At 45.3% G+C, this 25022-nt stretch overlaps 1 protein-coding gene across 2 annotated transcripts in view; it reads left to right on the top strand.

Moving 5' to 3' along the window:
* The first annotated feature begins 1890 nt into the window (after positions 1–1890).
* SMYD1 (SET and MYND domain containing 1) overlaps positions 1891–25022 on the top strand; it is a 43410-nt gene continuing 20278 nt past the window's right edge. Inside the window, exons 1-3 of one of the 2 annotated variants that reach the window (XM_002709640.5) lie at positions 1891–2393; positions 19333–19509; positions 22475–22688. In XM_002709640.5, the coding sequence (XP_002709686.1) occupies positions 2257–2393; positions 19333–19509; positions 22475–22688 (528 nt within the window). In that variant the 5' untranslated portion in view covers positions 1891–2256. The remainder of the gene's footprint in view (positions 2394–19332; positions 19510–22474; positions 22689–25022) is intronic. The other variant, XM_002709639.5, reaches the window with a different exon arrangement.

Below are 25022 nucleotides of genomic sequence, written 5' to 3'. Positions count from 1 at the left end.
ACAAAGAAATAAAAGAAAGTGGAGGCTGGTGCTATTGCTGAGTGAGTTGAGCCACTGCATGTGATGCTGGCATTCCATATGGGGGCTGGTTCAAGCCTTGGCTGCTGCTCTTCTGATTCAGCTCCCTGCTGATGCACCTGGGAAAGCAACAGAAGATGGCTCAAATACCTGGGCACCTGCTACCCATGTGGGATACCCAGATGAAGTTCCTAGGTCCTGGCTTTGACCTGGCGTAGCCCTGGCCATTACAGCCATTTTGGGAATAAATCATTGGATGGAAGATCCTCTCTCTCTTTCTTTGTTTCTCCATGTCTCTGTAGCTCTAACTCTCAAATAAATAAGTAAATTTTTAAAAAGATTTATTTATTTGAAATAGTTACAGAGAGAGGTAGAGGCAGAGAGAGGTCTTCCATCTGCTAGTTCACTCCCTAGGTGGCCACAATGGCTGGAGCTGAACCAATCCGAATCCAGGAGCTAGGAGCTTCTGGGTCTTCCATGTAGATGCAAGGGCCCAAGGACCTGGGTCATCCTCCACTGCTTTCCCAGGCATATTAGCAGAGAGCTGGATTGAAAGTGGAGCATCCGGGACTTGAACCAGCACCCATATGGGATGCCAGCACTGCAGGCTGGGACTTTAAGCTGCTGTGCCACAGCGCTGGCCCCAGTAAATTAAAGAAAATACCTGTCATTTAATGAGTGTTCTATGAAGTGCCAAGTGATGTGCTGTGGCTTTTATACATGTCATCTTATTTAACCCTCACAACAATCCAGTGAGGTAGAAATGATCACCTGGCATTACAGATTCCATCTCAAGGTGGTAGTAGTGGTCTCAGAATTCATAATTACACCTACAGCACCCAGAAGCCAGTGTTTATAAACTACTACCCTCACAGAAGTCCAGAACATGGGACCCCATAAGGAGATGTGTCCTTGTGCTGCTATAGGGGTGTACCTGAGACTGGGTGATTTATAATGAACAAACAATTTATGGGTTCATGGTCCTGGAAGCTGGGGTGACAAAGATCAAGGCACCACATCTGGTGAGGGCCTTCTTGCTGCATCGGAGCACAGTAAAAGGCATCAAATGGGCAATAGAAAGAGAAGGGAAAAAGGCCAAAGTCATCCTTTGATCAGGAACTCTTTCCCCAGATAATGGCTTGGGGGTGGGGCTTTTATGACCTAGTCATCTTTTGGAGGACACATTCAAACCATGGCGAGAAACTAAAAAATGTTACCTAGAAGATAAAAACCACAGCTGCAGATCCACAGGTGTCTTGCTTTTCAACCTCAGTGAGAGCCGCCTGATGACCAAGAGGGGTGATGTTTACTTCAAAGGGGTTTTTAGGCTTCACCCTCCCATGTCCTCACTCCTGGACAAGACAGAGGATGGAGCTGGTTGGTATTTTCCTGGCAGCAAGCTCAAGTTTGAGGGAAATTGTATAAAAAGATACAGGTTGGGTTGTTATTTCAAAGCCTGCCTTTTCTGGATCCAGCCTGCACCTAGCACACCTACACCATCAGCAAGACTGGGAACAGAGAACTCCCAGGCTCCAAGCCTTGGGGTAGAGGTGCTGTGGGGAGGGGGCACCAGGTGATATTAGAGAGGGGGGATGCCTCTGGAGCCTGAATAGTTGTGTTATGTATATGCCAACAGGCTCAGTTTAGCTCCTGCTGCTTCCTGTCAACAGTGCATCCATGGGAAGGGCTTCTGGGCTTGGGGTGAGGGGCCCAGTTCCTTTAGAAAGCGCAAACCTGACAGCTGAAGGGTCCCAGAGCAGCACATATCACCTTGCCTCTTCTCTTGGACCATTCCAACTGTCTGCTTTAGATTGACAGAGGCATCTGGCTGCTAAAAATACCCTACTGACCAAGTGTTCCCTATTTCAACGCAAGCTAAACACCGCTGCAGTCCAGAACTTGGCTTATACAAATAGTTCCTTCTTGCAAAGGAACTTTTTAAAACTTGTCAGAGCCAGTCCCAGAACCACACCAGCCCATGGTCATTTTTTGCTCTGGCAGCCTTACTGGATGGTGAATGAGACCTGAGTCAGACCACAGTCCTCTTGCCTGTCTCATCCTGGCCACCAGGAAAAGAGGAGGAGGGGGAGGTGAGGGCCCGGTGGCCGAAAGGGGGTAGGGAAGGGGCGGTGGCTTGTCCATTTATAGTCTTGTTCCTTGGGATGCTGAAATAGCAGCAGTGACAGGAGACTTAGCTCAGTGTTAAACATCCACCGTGTGGCTCTGCCGGGCTCTGAGATGACAATAGGGAGCATGGAGAACGTGGAGGTGTTCACTTCTGAGGGCAAGGGCAGGGGTCTGAAGGCCACAAAGGAGTTCTGGGCTGCGGACATCATCTTCGCCGAGCGGGCTTACTCTGCAGTGGTTTTCGACAGGTATGAAATGGGCAGTTTCCCTCTCCTCCCCGTGGGTTTTGTCGATGCCAAACTAAAACACTTTGCCTTCAGAATCATCAGAGCAAGGGATAAAATTCACATGGTCCTTTTTAACAGCATAGCACTTCTGACCATTTCTGCCTGAGATATGCTGTGTCCCGAGAACGGCTGTCAGGTGAGCATAGGCTTGGGGCCACCCTCCCCTAATGTCCATGAACTTGAATCAGAGTGTATGTCGTGGGTACAGTGCTGGGGGATATATTTTCTTACAGAAAACTTAACGTGTTCATCTTCCTTTAATATCATACATATATGAGAAGATGAAGTAATTGTGGAGGTGAAAAAAATTTGTTGTAATACCCAGGTAACACAGGCATCCATGTACCCTTTAAAAGTAGAATATCAGCCAAACCCAGTTCCCTTTGTCTTTCCTCAGAAGTAACTATGCTATGATTTTAATGTGCTACCTTCAGGAATGTTCTTGTGTTATTGTGTACAGCTATCTACAATTATCAAAATGGATAGTCATGTCAATTTATTTTTATAAAAATGGCTCCATATTTCATTTTAGAACTTGCTCTTTTCCCTAAACAGCTTGTATTTGATAACATTCTTGTGAGAACTATAAGTCCATAGATAGTTCTTTTAAATCCTTGAAGACCTATTTCTTTTCATTACATGTAGAACTACACATGTTGACCCGTATGTTATATGGATCGCCAATTTTAAGTGCTGTAAATATTCTTTCCTATAAACACAGACTTTTTATTCATCCATTCCCCCATTAAGAAGCATTCTGCAGCTTCCAGTTCTCCATGAATGTAAGCAGTTAACTTGCGTGATTGTGTCCACTTGCGCACATGTGTGATTGCTCTCTAGGTAAGAGACTAGAAGAGGAATTGCTGAGGTTGCTGTTTTCAGTTCTAGATCAGCTCTCCAAAGAGGCTTCGTTACATCCACATCCCCATTCCTGCACAACCTTGTCCACACTGAATGACTAAACTTTTAAATAAAGTGCTAACTTTTAAAAACAATACGTGATGATTACATGAAAATGATGCTATTTTCTGAGCCCAAAGTTGGGGTGACCTGCCTGACAGTTACATGGTCTGAATCACGATGGCGTTTGTGGTTGCCTGGCTGCAGCAGTCATCCTGGGAATGCACACTGCTTTTCAGAGATACTAGAGCAGCATTCAGATTGTCCTTACATGCTGCCCCGAGACCTTTGTGGGGCGGCAGGGAGCTGGCATGTATGGCTCTCTACCACCCATGGAAGGTAAGGGGCCAAGGCAACAAGTACAACTTTATAGGGAGTCTTCACTCTTTCATTTATTTATTTATGAGTGTGTCGGGGTGGGGGTGAGTGCAGTTAGGGAGTCAGCTGGCTTTGGAGTTAAAACACAAAAGTCCACAAACACACTGAAGGTGAACATGGATCTTGGCGTAGTCACTGCCTTGCCACCTGGCCCTGTGACGACACCTGCATTTCATACCTCCGATTCCCCAAATCCAGTGTCCCAACATCATCAATCAACTTCCCTTTCTATGATGTAAAAAGTATGTATATAAAAATTATATGTTAAAGTAAAAATTCTTTAGGAAATTTAGAAAGCAACAAAATAGTTCATCACACATGATAACTACTTATATAACAATTCGGGTGGTTCCTTCCAGCTTGTTTCTTTTTTGTTTGTTTTTTTAAGACTTTATTTTTATTTGAAAGACAGAGTTACAGAGAGAGAGGTCTTCCATCCACTGTTTCATTCCCCAGATGGCCACAGTGGCCGGAGCTGCGCCAATCCAAAGCCAGGAGCCAGGAGCTTCTTCCGGGTCTCCCATGCAGATGCAGGGGCCCAAGCACTTGGGCCATCTTCTACTGCTATCCCAGGCCATAGCAGAGAGCTGGATCAGAAGGGGAGCAGCCAGGACTAGAACCGATGCCCATATGGGATGCTGGCGCTTCAGGCCAGGGTGTTAACCCACTGTGCCACAGCCCTGGCCCCCCAGCTTGTTTTAAGACAGAGGCTTTATTCATCCTATACACCTGGGATGTATAGGGATTCCTATGTTATAAGCTATGTGTTTTTCATGTAATAATTTAGATGTATCCTGAGCTGCTCCATGTCTGCCTTCATGGATACAGTATTTAAGGGCTGCATGCTCTTTTATCACTTGCTGATGACTAGACATTCAGATGTTTCCATGTTTTTGTTATCATAAATAATTCGTCATTCATTTGAAGCCATATCTGTGAAAAAAAAAAAGCTGAGTGTACAGTGCTGATAAAGTGCTATGTTAAATGGTATATTATCATGGCAATAGTAATAAAAATTAGGATGACTGGGGTAAATGAGCTTTAAAATAATTTTTAAAAAATCTGAAAGAGAGGTTTTTAAGTACTGTACTTAAACTTGTAATAGCACAGGTGAGGGCTATTCCTTCTTTGGTTGTCATTGAAATGGCCTGGAGAAGTGACAAAGCTTTAGCCACCGTAGGCTCTGGGTAGGATCAGTCCCTGTAGATGAAGAGCTTGCAGGGCCAGTGCTGTGGTGTAGCCGGTAAAGCCACCGCTTGCAGTGCCGGCATCTCATATGGGTGCCGGTTCGTGTCCCAGCTGCTCCACTTCCAATCCAGCTCTCTGCTGTGGCCTGGGAAAGCAGTAGAAGATGGCCCAAGTCCTTGGGCCCCAGCAACTGCATGGGAGACCTGGAGGAAGCTCTTGACTCCTGGCTTCAGATGGGTTCAGCTCTGGCTATTGTGACCATCTGGGAAGTGAACCAGCAGATGGAAGACCTCTCTCTGTCTCTGCCTCTCCTTCTCTCTCTGTGTAACTCTTTCAAATAAATAAATAAATAAATCTTTAAAGTAAACAAACAAACAAAAAAACTTGCCTGGGGAAGGAGAACTGAGTCCCCCGCAAAAGTCACTCTATAAACATGAGGAAAGATTTGTTAGTTGAGCACTGCCTCCAAAGAAAATTAATTCTTTCAGGCAATATAGGTAATATATGTTACATGAACGCATATATATATATACACACACACTAACATATGTTTTTATGAAGCTTAGCAATAAATGAACATCTATGAAACCACTAACCAACTTAACTATAATATTCCAATTCATTTCATTGTCACTCTTTATCCTGTCCCATGCCTGCCCCAATGGTAACTACCACCCTGTTTTGTTTTGTTTTTTTTTTTTTGCTATTTTTCCACTCTTTAAAAATGTATTTATTGGGGCCGATGCTGTGGTGCAGCGGGTTAACACCCTGGCCTGAAGCGCCGGCATCCCATATGGGTGCTGGTTTGAGACCCAGCTGCTCCACTTCCAATCCAGCTCTCTGCTATGGCCTGGGAAAGCAATAAAGATGGCCCAAGTGCTTGGGCCCTTGCACCCGCATGGGAGACCGGGAAGAAGCTCCTGATTCCTGGCTTTGGATCAGCTCAGCTCCGGCCGTTGGGGCCAACTGGGGAGTGAACCATTGGATGAAAGAGCTCTTTCTCTCTCTCTCTCTGCCTCTCCTCTCTCTGTGTAACTCTGACTTTCAAATAAATAAATAAATCTTTAAAAAAATGTATTTATTTATTTGAGAGGAAGAGAAACAGAGATAGAGAGAGCTCCCATCTACTTGTTCACAACAGCTGGCAGCTAAAACCAGGAGCTGAAACTCAACCTGGGTCTTCCTTGTGGATGGCAGGGACCCTACTACCTGCACTAGCACCACTACCCACAAGGGTGTGCATTAGGAGGAAGCTGTAACCAGGAGCTAGAGCCAGGGACTGAGTCCAGGTACTGTGAGACAGGACTTGGGCATCCTACCCAGCAGCTTAACCTCTAGGCTAAATGCCCACCCTCTCTGCCTTTTTAGTAATAGTTTTGTTACATAGGGATATATTTGTAAACAATATAATTACTTATTTTTGGTGCTTTGTGTTTGATGTTTTAAACAACTGACAATATTATATGTCATTTATGCCTTTTGTTTATTTCACCCAAATGTTTGTTTTATGATTGTATAACTAATACAATGAATAAACTCTGTATCGACCACAGTGTGTTTTTCCAATCTCCTGTGAATGGTTGCTATAAACATTTTTGTTCCTAACTCTTGGAAAACAGAGGGATGTGTCTTAGGAATGGACTTACTGGATCATTAACGTATGCGACATTCAGTTTTGTAATATAATGCCACACTATTGTACTGGTTTGAAATTTTGAAGGGTGTCTTTGCTAGAATAGGCTTAGCTTAGCATTAACAATAAAAATCCAGCACTTTGTACTACACTTCTTAGTCACGGTCCGTTTAACTTTGCTGGTTAGAAAGACAGCTGGCCTGATTAAAGGTAAAAGCAAAAGTGAGACTGGGAAATGTTTTCCAGCTCTGGCAAATATATTGCATGGAGCTACCATGGTCTCTTGTTAACTGTGAGTCATGCGCACCTTCTTTCTGAACTCCACCTTGGCCTCAGATTCTTTTTCAGCAAAGTGCTCCAGGTGGCCACTACTGATCAGTTGGAACTGGCGTTTGGAATGAAGTATGTTTGCCACCCCTCTTACATGTTTCGGGTGGGTGCTGAAAGAGAGTGGAGGAAAAGGAGAATGGCAAGGTCAGTTTACCAAGGACCCGCCTTTCTTGCACACGACACCTGAGTCCAAGTAACCCTGCTTGATCCTACGTAACATGGGGCTAATCTGGGAATTCACGATGCTGTTGGTGTTCACTTTTTTTTATTATAAACACTTTTATTTAGTAAAAATAATTTTCCAAAGTACAGTTTATGGATTACAATGGCTTTTTACCCCCCATAACTTCCCTCCCACCCACCCCTCCCATCTCCCGCACCCTCTCCCATTCCATTCACATTAAGATTCATTTTCAATTATCTTTATATACAGAAGATCTATTTAGTATATATTAAGTAAAGATTTCATCAGTTTGCACCACTCAGAACATAAAGTGTAAAATGCTGTTTGAGTACTAGTTATAGCATTAATTCACATTGGACAACACATTAAGGACAGAGATCCCACATGAGGAGTAAGTACACAGTGACTCCTGTTGTTGACTTAACAATTTGACACTCTTGTTTATGGCGTCAGAAATCTCCCTAGGCTCTAGTCATGAGTTTCCAAGGCTATGGAAGCCTCTTGAATTCGCTGACTTCGATCTTATTTAGACAAGGTCATAGTCAAAGTGGAAGTTCTCTCCTCTCTTCAGAGAAAGGTACCTCCTCCTTTGATGGCCCATTCTTTCTACTGGGATCTCACTCGCAGAGATCTTTCATTTAGGGTTTTGTTGTTGTTGTTGTTGTTGTTGTTTTTGCCAGAGTGTCTTGGCTTTCCATGCCTAAAATACTCTCATGGGCTCTTCAGACAGCCTTAAGGGCTGATTCTGAGGCCAGAGTGCTGTTTAGGACATCTGCCATTCTATCAGTCTGTTGGGTGTTCACATTTTTAAAAATTCATTTTAGAGAAGTTATAAACTATGGAAAAATTTGAGGGAAAAATAAAAATTCTTTGCAATCTTATACGGAGACAACTTAACATTTTGGTGTATGTCCTTCCAGTTGTCTCATGTGTATGTAAATAAAATATTTTCTTGGTTCAGTTGAGTTGCAGGTGGGGTGGAACTAGAGTGAGAAGCCTTATGTTAAACATAATCTTGATTGTTAAACACATCCCTAAATTCATGATATTAAGATATGCAGGAAGAAGTTAGTTTTAGAATGGCAGGAACATGGCATGCATCTAATAGTTTATCAATTTCAGGATACGTATTTCAATTTAATGTCTCTGAAATCATAAGGTAGCCTAAAATCTATCACTCATTATAGCTTAATTGGTGAATTTTTTTTGTTTCTTAGTGGTAAATGAAAATGTGCATTTAAAAATCATCAATCAATTTAATTAAGATCATTAAATAATGTGTTTATTTTGTAACCCATTGTTTTTACTTCACAATATGTTATGAATAACTTTCCAAACTATTGATATCTGTCTGCATTATTTTGAATAACCATGTTGTGTGCTGTTTATTGCATATTAACTTAACCAGATGCTATCTTTTGTATATTAAAGAACCATTCGACTTTTTTCTAGTAGATATTTCTACATATCTCTTTTTATTTATTAAGATAAACTCCTAGATGTAGAAATTTTTTAAAAGATTTTTATTTGTTTATTTGACAGGTAGAGTTACAGAGAGAGAGAGAGAGAGAGAGAGGTCTTCCTTCCATTGGTTCACTCCCCAAATGGCCGCAACGGCCGGAGCTACGCCAATCCGAAGCCAGGAGCCAGGTGCTTCTTCCAGGTCTCCCATACAGGTGCAGGGGCCCAAGCACCTAGGCCATCCTCCACTGCCCTCTTGGGCTACAGCAGAGAGCTGGACTGGAAAAGGGGCAGCCGGGACTAGAACCTGGCACCCATATGGGTTGCCGGCGCCACAGGCGGAGGATTAACTTACTGTGTCACTGTGCCAGCCCCATAGACGTAGAAATTTTTGATTCAAAAGACATTTCCAGGGCTGGCACTGTGGTATAGCAGGTAAAGCCACTTCCTGCACTGCCGGCATCCTGGATGGGTGTTGATTTGAGTCCTGGCTGCTCCACTTCCGATCCATCTCTCTGCTATGGCCTGGGAAAGCAGTGGAAGATGGCCCAAGTTCTTGGACCTCTGCACCCATGTGGGAGACTCGGAAGAAGCTCCTGGCTCCTGGCTTTGGATCGGCACAGATCTGGCCATTATGGCCAGTTGGGGAATGAACCAGTGGATGGAAGATCTCCCCCCCCCCCCCGCCCCGTCTCTCTCTCTCTCTCTGCCTCTCCTTCTCTCTCTGTGTAACTCTGACTTTCGAATAAATAAATCTTAAAAATAAAAAAAAGACTTTTCCAAGGCTTTTAGTCCAGGCTTGCAAGTGACCTCCTCTGAGGAGATCACACCTTCCCCTACTAGCAGCGTGGGTTTGCCTTGCTGCGCCAACCTGTACAGCCCAGAAAGCTGTCTCTCATGTTTTCAACTTAACCTATAAAAACTTACTTTAATATTGCTTTCATTTGAATTTTTAATTAAAAAAGAAATGCACAGTAACTTTCTTTGTCATTAACACTTATTTTTATAATTGGTTTTCTTTTTATGCTCTCAATTTTTAAGTTTATGCATATCTCATTGGCCTATTACTTCTTTATGTCCAGATCTTCTAAATAGTTTGAATTCTTTTGTGTAATTATTTTTGATCTCAGTGGTTTTACAGTTCTCAATTAGTTTTTCTTTAATCGTCTATGTCTTATTTTAAAAACTAATGCTTTTTCATATAGCTTTTAAAATTATAGCTGCTTTAAGTTTTTTGTTTATTCATTTCTTATTGTATTTATTTATTTTTCATTCTGAGCTTATTTATTTCATTTCCAGTCAAATAGAATGAGAAGATCAATTATTTTAGCTTGGAGTGTGACTTTTGCTTTCAGCATAGATCTTTGTCTTTTCTCTGGTTAGATAACCCAGTTGATCCACAGACTAAAATCCATGGAGGACAATTCATTGTAACATGGATAAAATTGCATAATCACCAGCACCATCAGCGTCACCATGATTATCATCCAACAATAACCCATGCCTGATAGATATGTGATCAAACTGGAATTGGTTCAGAATTAAGCAGGTGAAGGAATTTTTTAAAAAAAGATTTACATACTTAATTGCAAGACAGAATGACAGAGCAAGAGGGAAAAACATGAGAGGGAATGAGACCTTCCATCTGCTGGTTCACTCCCCAAACGGTCACAAGGGCCAGAGTTGGGTAGGCTGAAGCCAGGGGCCTGGAACTCCATCTGGGTCTCCCATGTGGGTGGCAGGGACCCAAGCACTTGGGCCATCTTCCACTGCCTTCCCAGGTGCATTATCAGCAAGCTGGTTCAGAAATGGAGCAACCAGGACCTGAGCCTGCACTCATATGGGATGCAGCATTGCAGGTAAAGGGATTTGAATTATGCTATATAGTAATGAAAAGCAGACTCTCCTCTTGTGATCACCCTCCGCAAATAACGAACTGTTGTAGGAAAACAGAAGAGGGGCCGACGCTGTGGTGTACAGAAGATTCTGAACTTTTTTTAACAGAAGGCTTAGAACCAGGCGCCTTGAACAGAAGTTACTGAATCGTATTCCAGGTCAGAAAGGGAATGAAAAAGCCCTGAGCCAGACGTCAAGACACATGAGAATTATGTAGCCCTGGGCACCTTCAACTCAGGACGTCACCTCCTACCATGTCTAGTATAGTTTGTTCATCACTTCTGAGGGGGCTTCTGTAATTTTGCTTTTGAAATTGGTATTTCTTTCCATTTTGCTTTTTTTTGTGGGGGGGTCTAGTTTTTAAAAAATTCAACACTGTTAAAAGGTGTTGTCAGGCTCCAAACATTTTCCTCGGACACCTGGAAGCATTTAGGCCCTCAGAACTGAGCCTCTATTGTCCTGTGGGTTGAATGGGCCTGTCAGTGCTGTCTGAAATGGGAAGGGCAATCTATTTCCAAGTTTCCAGGAGGATTAGCCTAGTGAGCCACGGCGCCGGCTTGTGAATCACTTTCAAATGGTACCCAACCTGGAAGAAGGTTGAGTCCCATTGAAAGATGGTGAAACTGAGTTTTAGAGAGATAATGGGACTCCCAGGTCATGTGGGATTGAGTAGCGGGGTGGGACCAGGTCTCCTTGTATCTCATGCTGTCATCATGTCACATTCCACCCTGCCCCTCCAACCAACAAGAGTACTTTTCAGCATTCCCTACTTAATTTTCTCTTGTTCTTATTGATTCAGCTACTAACATGTAGTAAATAAAATCAAGGGCACCCATCCATCAATTTTGGAAGAATCAAAATCTGGTTCTCGGTCCTGAGAATGGTTAGAGCCAGAAACTCAAGAGGTAGAAAACAAGAAAATACATGTGATTATAAAGGGGAAAAAACCTTATAATAATAAACCAAAGTATTAGTTTTCTATTGCTACTGTAACAAATGACCACAAATTCAGTGCTCAAAACAGCACAGACTTATTATCCTGAAGTTCTGGAAATAGACTCACAGTTCTGTGTGTCTGTCCTTCTCAGCTACTAGTGGCTGCCACGATCTTTGGCTCATGTTCTCCTCCCTGGTTCTTCTCCTCCTCTGACCTCCTGCCTCTTATATGGACCTCATGGTTATGTTAGGCCCATGATGATAATTCAAGATACACCCTCATTTCAAGATCCTTAATTACGTCAACAAAATCTCTTTGATTGAGTAAGGTAATGTTTACAGGTTCTTTTATTTTTAAAGATTTATTTATTTATTTATTTGCAAGTCAGAATTACACACAGAGAGAAGGAGAGGCAGAGAGAGAGAGAGAGAGAGAGAGAGAGAGAAAGAGAGGTCTTCCATCCGTGGAATTGGCTTCAACGACCCAAGCTGCGCCAATCTGAAGCCAGGAGCCAGGAGCTTCTTCTGGGTCTCCCACATGGGTGCAGGGGCCCAAGGACTTGGGCCAACTTCTACTGCTTTTCCAGGCCATAGCAGAGAGCTGGATCAGAAGTGAAGCAGCTGGGACTTGAACCAGTGCCCATATGGGTTGCCAGCACTGCAGGTGGCAGCTTTACCTGCTACACCACACAGCACTGGCCCCCACAGGTTCTGAGAACTAGTACATGGGTATTTGTGGGGGGGACTATTATACAGCCCAGACCAACCAATAGTAGGAACTTTTTAGTTTAATCCAATCCATCATAAAATATGTTGAGAAGAAGAAGGGAAAGTTAGTGAATTTTTAAAAAAAGTTCTTTAAATAATAAAAACTTGACCAACTCCTAAATGGTTCTGGTTAAAGAGTTGAAAGTGCCTAAGTGATTATGTGTATGAATGTGCACAGGGAAAAAGACCGCAGGAGCATGAGAAAAAGTTGAATACTTTTAAAGAAATTACTCAGGTTGTTTTTGAAAATTGAAACAGTTATGGGCTTCTTTGAGCTCAGTGGTGACAGCTGGGCTCTTAGCTGGTATAATTCTGTGTGAGCCTGCGGGAAGGCCAGGATTAGCTCTGGAATATTCACACACACACACACACACACACACACACACACACGTACTCTTTAATCTGATAGCAGCTGGTGGGTGGGTAGGTGGGGGGAACAAATGATGCTATAAATAGAAATAATTTAATAAAGGGATTAGAGAAATTCCTGAACAATTAGTTCAGAAAATGAACAACCATGGGTTTGTTGAAGTGTTCAGGTTGCAGTGTAAAATATTTGTACTTGATGTTGAGGGTAGATTTAGAATTATGCCTGCAATCAGACATTTTTTAGCAGTAGAAGCAAGACATATTGATAAGCACATGATCTGTTGTGACCTGTATTGCTGTGTTTTACCAACTAAGTTTTACATTGAGAAGTTTGGGAATAATCATCATTTAAATGTAGATTCAGTCCAATATAAGTTGCCTCCATAATGATGTCATCTTCACTCATTGGCACCCGAGGTCGTGTTTTGAACGTGGGAGGAAAAGTGTGGTCAGCTAGAGTACACAATTACTCATGAGTAGTGGCTGAGAAACTTTGAGAGCTGGTGTTTTCATAAAAACAGATGTTAAAAAGAGAAAGACAATCCCTAGGTTGGACCAAGGAAGCAATACCACTAAACTTCTTCTGCTAAGGCACATAATTAGTGATGGAGCCACAGGAATCCAGGGATGCCTCTTAAGCATTTGCATGGGTCATTTAAAAACCACACTGGTAGATCCCGGCTGGGAAGATAGAATGAGCCTTTCAACTCTGATCATGTGGCTCCTCCCGGCAGGCCTTCAGGGCCTCCCCCTTGCCTGTAGGCCAAGGACATACTACTGAGAGTGGCATTCTAGTCCCCTCCCCCTCCCCCACCACCAATCTGGTCACCTTTCCAACATGGTGTCCCAGTACGGTACATCCCATGATCTCATTCAATAGCTACTCGTATGTGCCTGCACCCCTCCCTCTGCTCTCTGCCATGGAAGCCGTTGACTCATCTGCCCCTCTTCCTGGAAGAACTTAGCTTCTCTCAATGCAGACTCAGCCTGTCCCTAGGGGTGAAGACAATTGCCTCCCCAGTCTCAATGGAAGCACCATCTTCCTTTCTTGAAACTTACAGTGAGTTATCGCCACCTGTGGACGGTGTGCCCCACCCTCTCTAAATGTGTGTACCAGGAAGTCTGTGTCTTGTTTATGTTTAAGGCCCTCTTCACCCTGCTCAATGCACAGCTCATAACAGATGCTCAATAAATACCTGTGGAAGGAGAAAAGGATGGGGGGGGGGGGGGAGGAAAGAAGGAAAGAAAGAGGGAGTGGGAAAAGGAATTTAAAATACTGCCAAGTCATCTGGGTATTTCAAGGATAGGAAGTTTTTGAAGGGACCTCCTCACAGTGTTGGAGGGGAGACTTTTAAGCAGACTAGAAGGTCACAACAGTTGGTTCAGTCCTCTCTGGCTGTGTTTTTGGAAGCCTGGCCCACCAGGCAGGCGCCTTGTCCTTGAATTTATCTGTCCAGTGTCTGACAATTTCCATAGAAGGAACTGAGCAGCAACTGCCCTTTCAACCCTCTTGACTCTGACAGATGACAGAACCCAGGGTAGGGTGAGAGTGAGTGGGGACCAGCTGGCCCGGGCTTGGCACTCTCGGGGCTGCAGGCACCGCAAGTGGGCCATTTGCAGCTGCCTCTGCCCTGTTTTTGGGAGCAGCATCCAGTCTCAGGGCCCATTGTGAGAATACTGTCTCCATGGGGATTTTATACTAATGCTGGGGTGAAGATGTCAAAACACCTCTTTGAAGACTGCAAAGCACTGAACAAATGGGGGCTACTGTCTTCTCACGTGGTTAGGCAGGTGAGCCTCAGGAGACATGAGATCTGGCTGTGACAAGCACTCTTTCTCCTGGAACACACAAAGTGGGTTCAGGATTGCGTCTCTTGCACACTCTCCTACGTTAAGCAGAGTTGATATTTCTGTCTGGGAAGCGTCCTTGCCCCCTGGTAGAGGCTCACCTGTAGCCTGGCTGTCTTCCTCTTGGGCGCCTGCTCCTGCTCTGACGTCACCTGGCCCAACCTCCCCAAGGGATAGGCAAGGTGGGCAGAGCAGGGTGGCGTCTGCTGGGCACTCAGGCAGTGCCAGGCTTTGTGAGGCTCTTCTTCTGCTATTTCATTTAAAAGTGATAGTCATTGGTCTGAAAGCTCTCCAGGTCTCGGTGTTGTTCCCATTTTTATAAACAGAAACAAAGACTCAGAGAGGCTAGGGGACTTGTTCAAGCTCACAAGACCAGTAGATATTGGGGTAGAAAGTTTACTCTCCTCTTCCCTACCCTCAAAATCTGTGATGATTCACATTACACACAATAGCTGTCAACTAAACTTCATATTCATTTAAAAACTAACTTATCCTGGGGCTACTGTGGCTACTCTGTGAATAAAGCTACTGCTTGCTACAGCGGCATCCTATATCAGAGTGCCAGGTCAAGTCCTGGCTACTCTGCTTCAGATCCAATTTTTGGCTAATGCTGTTGGGAGGGCAACAGAAGATGGCCCAAGTGCTTGGGCCTCTGCCACCAACATGGGATGCCAGAATGGAGTTCCTAACTCATGGCTTTGACCTGGCCAGACCTGGCTATTGTGGCCATTTAGGAGAGTGAAACAGTAGATGAAAGATCTCTCTCTCTCTCTTTCCCTCTTTCTCCTTCTCTCTCTCATTCTAACTCTCCCTCTCTCTTTAACACTCTACCTTTCAACTAAACAAATTAGTCTTTAAAGAAAAACTAACTCATCTAGGAGGCAAGAATTTGACCTAATGGTTGAGATGTTGGTTAAGAGACTCACATCCTTGTACCTGGGTTCTATTCTCAGCTCTGGCTCCCCATTCCAACTTCCCACCAGTGAAGACCCAGTGCAGCAGGTGATGGCTCAAGTGGTTGGGTCCCTGCCACCCACATGAGAGACCTGGATTGAGTTCCCAGCTCCTGGCTCTGGCCCTAGGCCTAGCTCTAGCTGTTGCACGTGGCTCTATCTGTTTGTCTATTTCTTTCCCTTTCAAATTAAAAAAAAAAAGTTCTTATCTTTAATAAACATTGTATTCCCCATAGAAGTTAACTCAGTGGACTCTCAGTTTTGTAGTCAGCTTCCAACACACACAGACTCAACTATATGTGTTTGTTTTGAGAGTAAATTCTTAAGGCTCAGAATTGTTTGAGCTTATGTTGGTTGTAGTCCATGTCTCCAATCTCTGTAATACTACATATCTGCATCTTAAGCAGGTTATAAATAATCAGTGATTATAAAGATGATGAAACAGAACTCTATTATTTTAGGTGATCACCTGAAGTCTGTCTTTATTTATGTTTAAAATTTAATACAGTGAAACACAGTGAGAACTGTGAAGTGCGATATCTTTGTTGCTCAGGCGCAAATTTCACTGTATTCATGAAATATGAATATTTGTATAGGAATAAAAATATGAGGATATTTGTGAGTATGTCCTAAAGATATCAAGTTAGGTGTAAAATATTAGAGCATTCCCAGTGTTGCTTTCTCATGGGTGCTCCTGAAACAAACAGGCATGGAGCCCTCAGTGAGAAGTTACAGGCGATGGCCAGCCCAGTGGAGCTGGCTTCTAAATATTCTCTCTCCAGACCATGTCCTTTCTTTTCTGGTCTGGGTCCTGATACCTCAGAGTTGAGCGTCTGCTTTTCCTCCCTCTTTCCCAACTGTATCAGTCAGCTTTTCCTTGTGATGATGACAGATCTGACATAGGCTAAATTTATAAAGAAGCAAGATTGATTTAGCTCACAGTTTTAGAGGTTGAACGTCTAAACAACATGGTCAGGCTCTGGTGAGGGTCCCATGGCAGATGGTGGGAGAACACACAGGAGGAACTGCTTACATCTTTTTTTTTTTAGTTTTTTTTTTTTTTTTTTTTGGACAGGTAGAGTTATAGACAGTGAGAGAGAGAGACAGAGAGAAAAGGTCTTCCTTCCGTTGGTTCACCCCCCAAAATGGCCACTACGGCCGGTGCTGCGCCAATCCGAAGCCAGGAGCCACGTGCTTCTTCTTGGTCTCCCATGCAGGTGCAGGGGCCCAAGCACTTGGTCCATCCTCCACTGCCCTCCTGGGCCACAGCAGAGAGCTGGACTGGAAGAGGAGCAACCGGGACTAGAACCGGCACCTATATGGGATGCCGACACCATAGGAGGAGGATTAGCCAAGTGAGCCACGGTGCCAGCCCCTAAAGATTTATTTTTATTTATTTGCAAGACAGAGTTACTGAGAGAGGTAGAGACAGAGAGAGTCTTCCATCCACTGGTTCACTCCCCAGTTGGCTGCAATGGCCGGAGCTGCACTGATCCAAAGCCAGGAGCCAGGAGCTTTTTCTGGATCTCCCACATGGATCTCCCACATGGATCCAGGGACCCAAGGACTTGGGCCATCTTCCACTGCTATTCCAGGCTATAGCTGAGAGCTGGATTGGAAGAGGAGCAGCCAGGACTAGAACTGGCACCCATATAGGATGCCGGTGCTACAGGCCAGGGCTTTAACCTGCTGTGCCACAGCACTGGCCCCTTGCTCACATCTTAAAGCCAGAGAGAGAGACTGGGCAGGGCAACTCTCGTGAGAACTCACCAGGGTCTCACTAGAAATACCTTCATCTCTTCTGAGGGCACAGCCCAGTTGACTAGGCCCCAACTCTTAACGATTCCACCCACCAGCACCCTGGGGACCAGACTGGCAACACAGGAAGCTTTGGGGGGACAAACAACACCCAAATCGTAGCCCCAACCTAAGACATGTTCTCAGAGCTTTAGTTGACTTGGTGCTTAACATACCAATGTCAAAGATGACAGAGTAAAAGTTCAAAACAATCTTGACAGTTTGGCATGTTACACTGAAAGCAATCAGGTAGACAGAAGTGAAGACCCCACTTCAAGTTAAAGCAATCCATTTCGAAAGTTAACTTGAGGGAGTGACAGGTGTCTTCACCCACATATATCTTGATTGTGAAATATTTCTAGACTGTGATGATGGTTTTGTGGTTAGATGCACATGTCAGAATCTATCAAAGTGTCCATTTTAAATATGGTATATGCAGACTATTGTATCAATTACATCTGCTTCAAGCTATTTAGAAAATGTAATGCTGCATGGCCAGAGGGGAACTGTGCCATTTTCGCAGCACTTTTGAGAAAACTTGGGAGGACCTATTGACTATATTTGTAATTTGACCTTAAGTTTGTGTGAATTTTTCTTTAAAGAAATAATAGAAGCACACTACTGAGATCCAGGAAGTTTAAATGTCGCATCTAGATATTATATTCTGTTCATGGCACCATGATTGTAATGTTGTCACCAGTGGTCTCACCTTTGAGTGGAGACAAGATTGGGAGCCTTCTCGGGATCCAGTTCCTTGGGTCGCTCAGCAATCTAATCCCTCCTAATGAACTTCAGGTTCCTACCAGAAAATGCAGTCCTGGCTGGGAACAGATACATGAAACTCGTAGCTGGAAACCCCACTAAACAGTCAGGGTCCCATGTGAGATCCATGCATTCTATCCTCCTGGGCACTTAAGACAAATGACCTTCTCAAGCTGAGCACGCCCTCTGTGGCATAGTCACGACAAGCTGTGGATTCTGTGCAATTCCAAGCACGCTGTGTAATTCTACTCTTCTCTCACTAGGAAAGCTGAAGGGAATGCAAGTGTAAGAGTAGGGAAGAATTATCATGGGGATTACCTTGAATCCTCTCTAACTTATAAATAGGCACTGACCTTTCACATCCTTGAATACTTTATAATTATTAATAAATTACTAGCAATGCTCCTTTCAGCAAATGGGGGCACAGCTGTAGGCAGATCCTGCCAGAGGCTGAAACCTGTTGGACTCCATAAAGTTTCGGCTGCTGATTCCAATCTGAATGGCTCCTCCCAGGGAGCTCAGTGCTCACCTGCGCATCACGGAGCTTCATCTCTGTGTGCCAGTGGCCGGGCTTTCTCTTCCCTGCATTGTGAGAATGTGCACCTGAGGCTCAGAAATGCTGTGCGTCACACCAGGTGTACCCACATTCATCGGAAACTCGTTTCTTCTGTTTGCATGACAAGTTTAATGTGGGGGGACACACAGTCTCTAGGGAGGATTTTAGGAGGCTGGAAGCACATCTCATCTGCCTACATCCATCGGGTGTACACATGTGGTTCTTCCTGACTTTCCCCCACTTCTGAACTGAGAGAATGCATCAAATGGCACCAGTGACCTTGTAATTCTTACGGTTGAAAGCCCACAGAACAGTGACATATATTGGGGTGTGTGTGTGTGCAATATTCTCATGTTTCTGGTTCCAGCATATTGTAGATGGTTCTGCTTTGTTATTCTTTTGGGAAGACATGATTATATTTCAACAATGAGAAGGACCTGTCACACAGAATGCCCCTCCCACCACATAGTACCGATGACCCGTCGGTTTGGGCAAGGAATTTCAACCATCCTCTCAGCCTAGAAGCCCTCCATTGTCTGGAGAAAGGTCCAGGGTTTTGGGAATACCTGCACACCCTTATCAGTGCTCATCACATCACATGGTGACTGCAAGTCAGTGGTTTCTCTGGCAACTAGTATTCCCAGCGCCTAACACACTCAGATCATGAATTTACTCTTGCTGAATTGAATTGAAGGGCTTACTAGCAGAGGGCAATAGTGTCTCCCATCTTGAGATGACTTAAAAATATCTGCCAGAGGACTAGTTATAGCTAGAAGGGACCTTAGGAAACCCATGCCTCTCATTTTGAGAAGTGGAGATCTGAAGCTTAGAAAGTCAAAGACTGGCTGTTGGAGCAGTCCTGGGACCCAGGTCTTCCAGGGGCTGGTGGGGAGCCTTTTCCGCTGTGCCCCCAGTCACATGTCCTCTCCCTCCACTTCCAGCCTCGTCAACTTTGTGTGCCACACCTGCTTCAAGAGGCAGGAGAAGCTCCACCGCTGCGGGCAGTGCAAGTTTGCCCACTACTGTGACCGAACCTGCCAGAAGGACGCTTGGTTGAACCACAAGAACGAGTGTTCGGCCATCAAGAGATATGGGAAGGTGCCCAATGAGAACATCAGGTCAGAGCCGGGCTCTGGGGTCATGCCTGGGATCCCCAAATGTGACCGCATCCCCAGCAGTGACCGCATCCCCAGGCCTCAGGACGCCAGGCTGGGCCTCAGAGACCAGATATGGGACTCCTGTTCACTGACTTCAGGTCTAGAAGGGGAATTAGGTGTCCATAGCAGCGTGTCCAGACTGCAGTCCCTGGGCACAGCCAGCCCACAGGTGCCTTCTCTATGGCTCACCAGTGTTTACTTTTTATCATTATTTTTTAGTTATTAATGGTTTTCCTTTTGTTTACCACACATTTTATACCATTTTTGTGATTTGCTATGAACTGTACAAATGATCCAAGGTTCACTTTTTAAAAAATTATTCTGCCAATGTTTAAATATTGGGAAATTGCACATTTAAAAAATTTGGAGTTTTGGCTTCTCCTGTAAAAAATTTTAAAAAACAGTAAAAATGTAACCAAAAAGGCTAGAGCCTCTGTTCTTTTTTGAAAAATACAGTTTTCTGGGGGCAAGATTTGGCCAGAGGCCACGTTGCTGTTTGGGATACCAGCATCCCATATAGGGATGCCTGGGTTTGTGTCCTGGTTCCATTCCTAGTTCTACTTCCTGCTCATATTGCCCTGAGAGGCAGCAGGTAATGGCTCAAGTACTTGGGTTCCTGCCACCCAAGTGGAAGACCCAGATTATTTCTGCTCCTGGCTTTGGCCTGGCCCAGTTCTGGCTGTTGTGGGCATCTTGGGGTGTGACCAGTGGATGGGAAATCTCTGTCTGCCTCTCTCTCTCTCTGACTTTCAAATAGATCAGGCAATTTTTTTAAAAAAGGTATATTTATTTATTTGAAAGTCAGAATTACAGAAAGAGAGGGAAAAAAAAAAACAAAGAGAGAGAGAGAGAAAGTGAAAGAATCTTCCACCTGCTGGTTCAGTCCCCAAAATGGCTGCAATAGCCAGGGCTGTGCCACTCCAAAGCCAGGAGTTTCATTCTGGTCTCCCACAGTGGGTACAGGAGTCCAAGCACTTGGGCTATCCCCCACTGCTTTTCAAGGCCATTGGCAGGGAGCTGGATTGGAAGCAGAGCAGCCAGAACGTGAATTGGAGCCCATATGGGATGCCAGAGTCACAGTTGGTGACTACCTGCTATGCCAAAACACTGACTCCAACAATTTTTTAAAAATACAGTTTTCTTAGTCACTGCAGCCTCCACTACTCCCGGTGGTGCTACAGGCTGCCTTCTGCACCCAAGACACTCAGCAAGCATTTGTATTTGCAGCTGGTGGTCGTGGCCAGAAGTCTCAGGGACAATACCTGGGCAGCCCTAGCTTAAGAGCTCCCAAGTCCTGGAGGCTCTGCCAGGGCAGGGGCTGCCTGAGCTGTGGGGAGGTGCCTAGGGAGCCAACAGTGGCGAGTAGAGGCAATGGGGATGGTGACTTGGGGCATTTTCATTCTGCCAGTAGCTTGTGTAGTTAAAGACCAAAATGGGATTCTCTTGTTGTGGGAATTTTTAGAAAACTGCAGGCTGAACTAGCAGCCGTCCTGCTTAGATCCATCTACTACAATCCTACACATTCTTCAGGACCCAAAGGAAATGTCACCCTACTGGTAGGAGCTCAGGTTCTCCATGTGCTTAGTCCCAGTTGATAGCTTCTGAAACTGAGTTGAAATTGGTCACCCCATGCCTTCTGGTCTCTGCGCTTCATGATCATTTCCCCAGTCTCTGGGGGCGGCAGCTCTTCCCCACACCCCATTGCCGTCCTAGACTCCATGTGGGGACACCTCAGTTCCCACACACCTGGGGACCCCTGCAAGGCATCTCTCCAGGAGTAACCCCATGACCCAAATAGGAAGAGAAAGAGTCCTGTGTTTTTGTCAAGGGAGTCCCTCCTGAGGCCTCCAGCCCCTCTTAGTTACCTGGACAGCATGCAGTCCAGACCGAGTGGCAGGGAGATGTGAAAATCCACCTGAGTCACAGGCTCCATTTGGGGGGTGGGCTGCATAAGAGTTAACCAGGAGGCAGTCAGGGAGAAGTACCCTCCTCAGGATCACAGCGAAAGCCCTGTGTTCTGTGGGGCCCCTTCCTGTCTCACTCTGCCTCCTGCAGAGCTCTCTGCTCCAGCCGAGCTAGGCCCTTCCTTGCTTCCTGCATAGTCCTCACTGTTGGCTGCCACTGGGACTTTGCTTATGCTGTTCCTCCACGTTTTCCCTACCCAGTCCTTAAGAACACAAATAAGCTTACCCATGACGTGGCCATCCGTTCCCTCACTTTGTCCTCTGAGCATCTTTGGAAGTATGGCAGAGAACATGGCCACCAGATAGATTCAGGAGTTCAAGTGACTTACCCAGGGTCACACAGTAAGAACTGGGAACAGTGAAACCCAGGCCACTTGACTCCTTATCCACCGCTCACTCCAGTAAGCCTACTGTCAGGAGGCACTCAGCTGCCGTACCTCTCCATGTCCCCAGACCCCATGTGACCCAGCTCCTGCTGTCTCCACCTGGATTTGCTCTCCACTCCTTGCTCCAGGTGCTCCAGCCACCTCTGTCTTCTTCCTGTTTCTCCATCACGTCAGCCTCATGCCTTCCTCAGGGGCTTTGAACTCAGTGCTGTTTCCCCAATCCCACACAGCTGGCTCTTCTGTCCATGCCAGTTCCAGCTCAAATGGACCTTCTTGGTGACCCTCCCTTGATGACCTTGGCTTTACCTGTCCCAGTCACTGTCTATCATGTCACCTGATTTTATTTTCCACAGAGCATTTAACTGTACTTAAAATGACTGTGCTTGTGTAAATCTCCCTCGCTGTAAACAGCTTCATGATAGAACAAAGTCCATCTGTTTAGCTCAAAACTGAATCTTAGGCCCACCATTGTACCTGGCATGCATTAGGCACACAGAAAATGTTGAATGAACGAATGGATGAATGGATGAGTGGATGAATGTAGTGGCGGCCTTCCTAACACTGCCTCCTCCGCAGGCTGGCGGCACGCATCATGTGGCGGGTGGAGAGAGAGGGCACGGGGCTCACGGAAGGCTGCCTGGTCTCCGTGGACGACTTGCAGAACCACGTGGATCACTTCGGGGAGGAGGAGCAGAAGGAGCTGCGGGCGGACGTGGACACGTTCTTGCAGTACTGGCCGCCGCAGAGCCAGCATTTCAGCATGCAGTACATCTCGCACATCTTTGGAGTGGTAGGCTCCCCCCCCCCGTCTCCTCTCACCCTCTTGGCCTTTCTCTTCTTTCCTTCCCTCTTCCTTTGGAAGGGTGGGGCTTCCCGGAGGTGAAAAGCTCTGAGGACGAAACCCCATCTGCCCTGGACAGTGTCTGCTGTTCCTGTAAAGCTCTCCTCTTTGGCCTGCTGGTTAAGATGCTGATCAGGACCTTACATTCCATAGCAGAGTGCCAGGGTTTGAGTCCTAGTTCTACTGGGTTGCAGCTTCCTCCTCCTGCAGAGCCTGGGAGGTGACGTAGGTGATGGCTCAAATGATGGGGTTCCACACCAAGTGGTGTGGGAGACCTGGACTGCATTCTCAGCTCCCAGCTTTGTTCCGAGCCTGCTCCAGATGTTCCGGGCATTTGGGGAGTGATTCAGTTGATAGGCCCTCTCTGTCGCTCAAGAAGATAGATAGATAGATAGATAGATAAAAGGAAGAGTGTTCCTTGCTCGGCAGCCAGGGATTCTGGTAAACTCTGTCCTCTATATAGACTTTTGTAGCACAAACACTAACCTTGCCCCTTCCTTTTCTGAGCCTGGGAACAGGTTTCTGAATGACCCAATTTAAATATTCAGAGATTCTAGAGTAGTATTCCTAATAAATGAGGGGTCTTAGAGACAGCTGGTCTGCCTAATGAGTTTCCAGAAGCTTCCAGACCAGTTGGGACTGGAGGCCAAGAGAAGGACTGGAGGGGCACAGAAGTTTCTAATGAACACTTTTCATCTCATGCTCTCTCTGGGCTGATTTACTGTGAGGTCACCCTTGACCTTTATGATATTGGCATCCCCCTTATGAGCTTCATTTATTGTCTCTGAATGGTAGACATGAATGGGAATTTATCTTCTTGTCAATCTGCACTTTACAAATTTTCTGCTGTCCACATTGGAAACACGATCTGATTACCATCCCTTCCTGTCTCCCAATCACTTTGGAAAGAAGACCCTTACTTTGCCCAGATCTGCTGGGCAGGATACAGGGCAATCTTGGAGCATGGTGGTTGGTGAAGCAGGGAGAAAGAGATCAGTGCTCAATGGTGGGGTCAACACATCCAGCAGAGACCCTGAGAGTTCAGGAGAACTGGTAGATCAGAAGGCCCAGGCCTTGGTTCTAGGTATTCTATCTGGCAGGCCCTTTATGTAATGATGATGATCAGGTTGACGAGGGAGGTTATTGTTATAACAACAGCATGACTGTAATCACCATCTGCACAGTCTTCACCATGGACAGAAAGGAAGAAAGAGGTCGGGCCAATGCTGTGATGTAGTAGGTTAAGCCTCCACCTGTGGTGCTGGCATCCCACTTGGGCACCAGTTTGAGTCCTGGCTGCTCCTCTTCCAATCTGGCTCTCTGCTATGACCTGGGAAAGCAGTGGAAGATGGCCCAAGTCCTTGGCCCCTGCATCTGCATGGGAGACCCAGAAGAAGCTCCTGGCTCCTGACTTTATGGCTTTAGATCCACCCATCTTCAGCCATTGTGGCCATTTGGGGAGTGAACCAGCAGATGGAAGACTGTTCTCTCTATCTCCCCTTCTCTCTGTAACTCTGTCATTCAAGTAATCTAAAAAAATTTTTTTAAAAAAAAGGAAGGAAGAAAGAGGTAGGGGAGAGGAAAAGAGATTTAAACAATTGGCTCACACAATTGTGGAAGCTGGGTAAATCCAAAATCTGCAAAGTAGGTCAGACTGGAGACCTGGGGAAGAGTTAATGGCAGGTTGAGTGCAAAGGTAACCTGGTGGCAGAATTGCTTCTTGTTCATGGGAGGACAGTCTTTAATTTCTTAAGGCCTTCAGTTGAGTGGATGAGGCCCACTCACTTTATGGAGAGCACTTTGCTTTACTCAGAGTTCACCAATTTAAATGTTAATCTTATCTTTTAAAATATCCACTTTCATAGAAATAGACGTAATAATGTTAGACCAAATATTCAGGCACCATGGTCCAGCCAAGCTGACATACAAAATTAGCCATCATAGCTTTCCTTGTATTATTTAATGCAGTTATTGCAATATAAGGTGAGGTCCAAGCTTTTAAACATTCTTGTTTTATAGTGCAGAAGGCCTAGCCCTGCTGGTACATGGCCTCTGAAGGCCATGTGATTAGTCAGTACTTAAAGAAGGTCTAGGAACAGTGTGTCTGGTGCCAGAGATTCTACTCCTAATTGCTGTGCTCTATAGGCTTTGGGGAAAATTGATGTGACAGACTCATCCTGGGCATCCCCAAGGAGAGTGGGGCCAGGGGTGGGGGTGACTAGAGCCACAGAGTGCACAATCACCGAAGCTTGGAGCTGAAAAGGATCCTGAAAACTCATCTAG

This window comes from Oryctolagus cuniculus, chromosome 2, assembly GCF_964237555.1.
Source record: "Oryctolagus cuniculus chromosome 2, mOryCun1.1, whole genome shotgun sequence".
In the NCBI taxonomy this organism is placed as follows: domain Eukaryota; kingdom Metazoa; phylum Chordata; class Mammalia; order Lagomorpha; family Leporidae; genus Oryctolagus; species Oryctolagus cuniculus.
The sequence above is the reverse complement of the archived record's forward strand: the minus strand, read 5'-3'. Positions and strand labels throughout refer to the sequence as shown.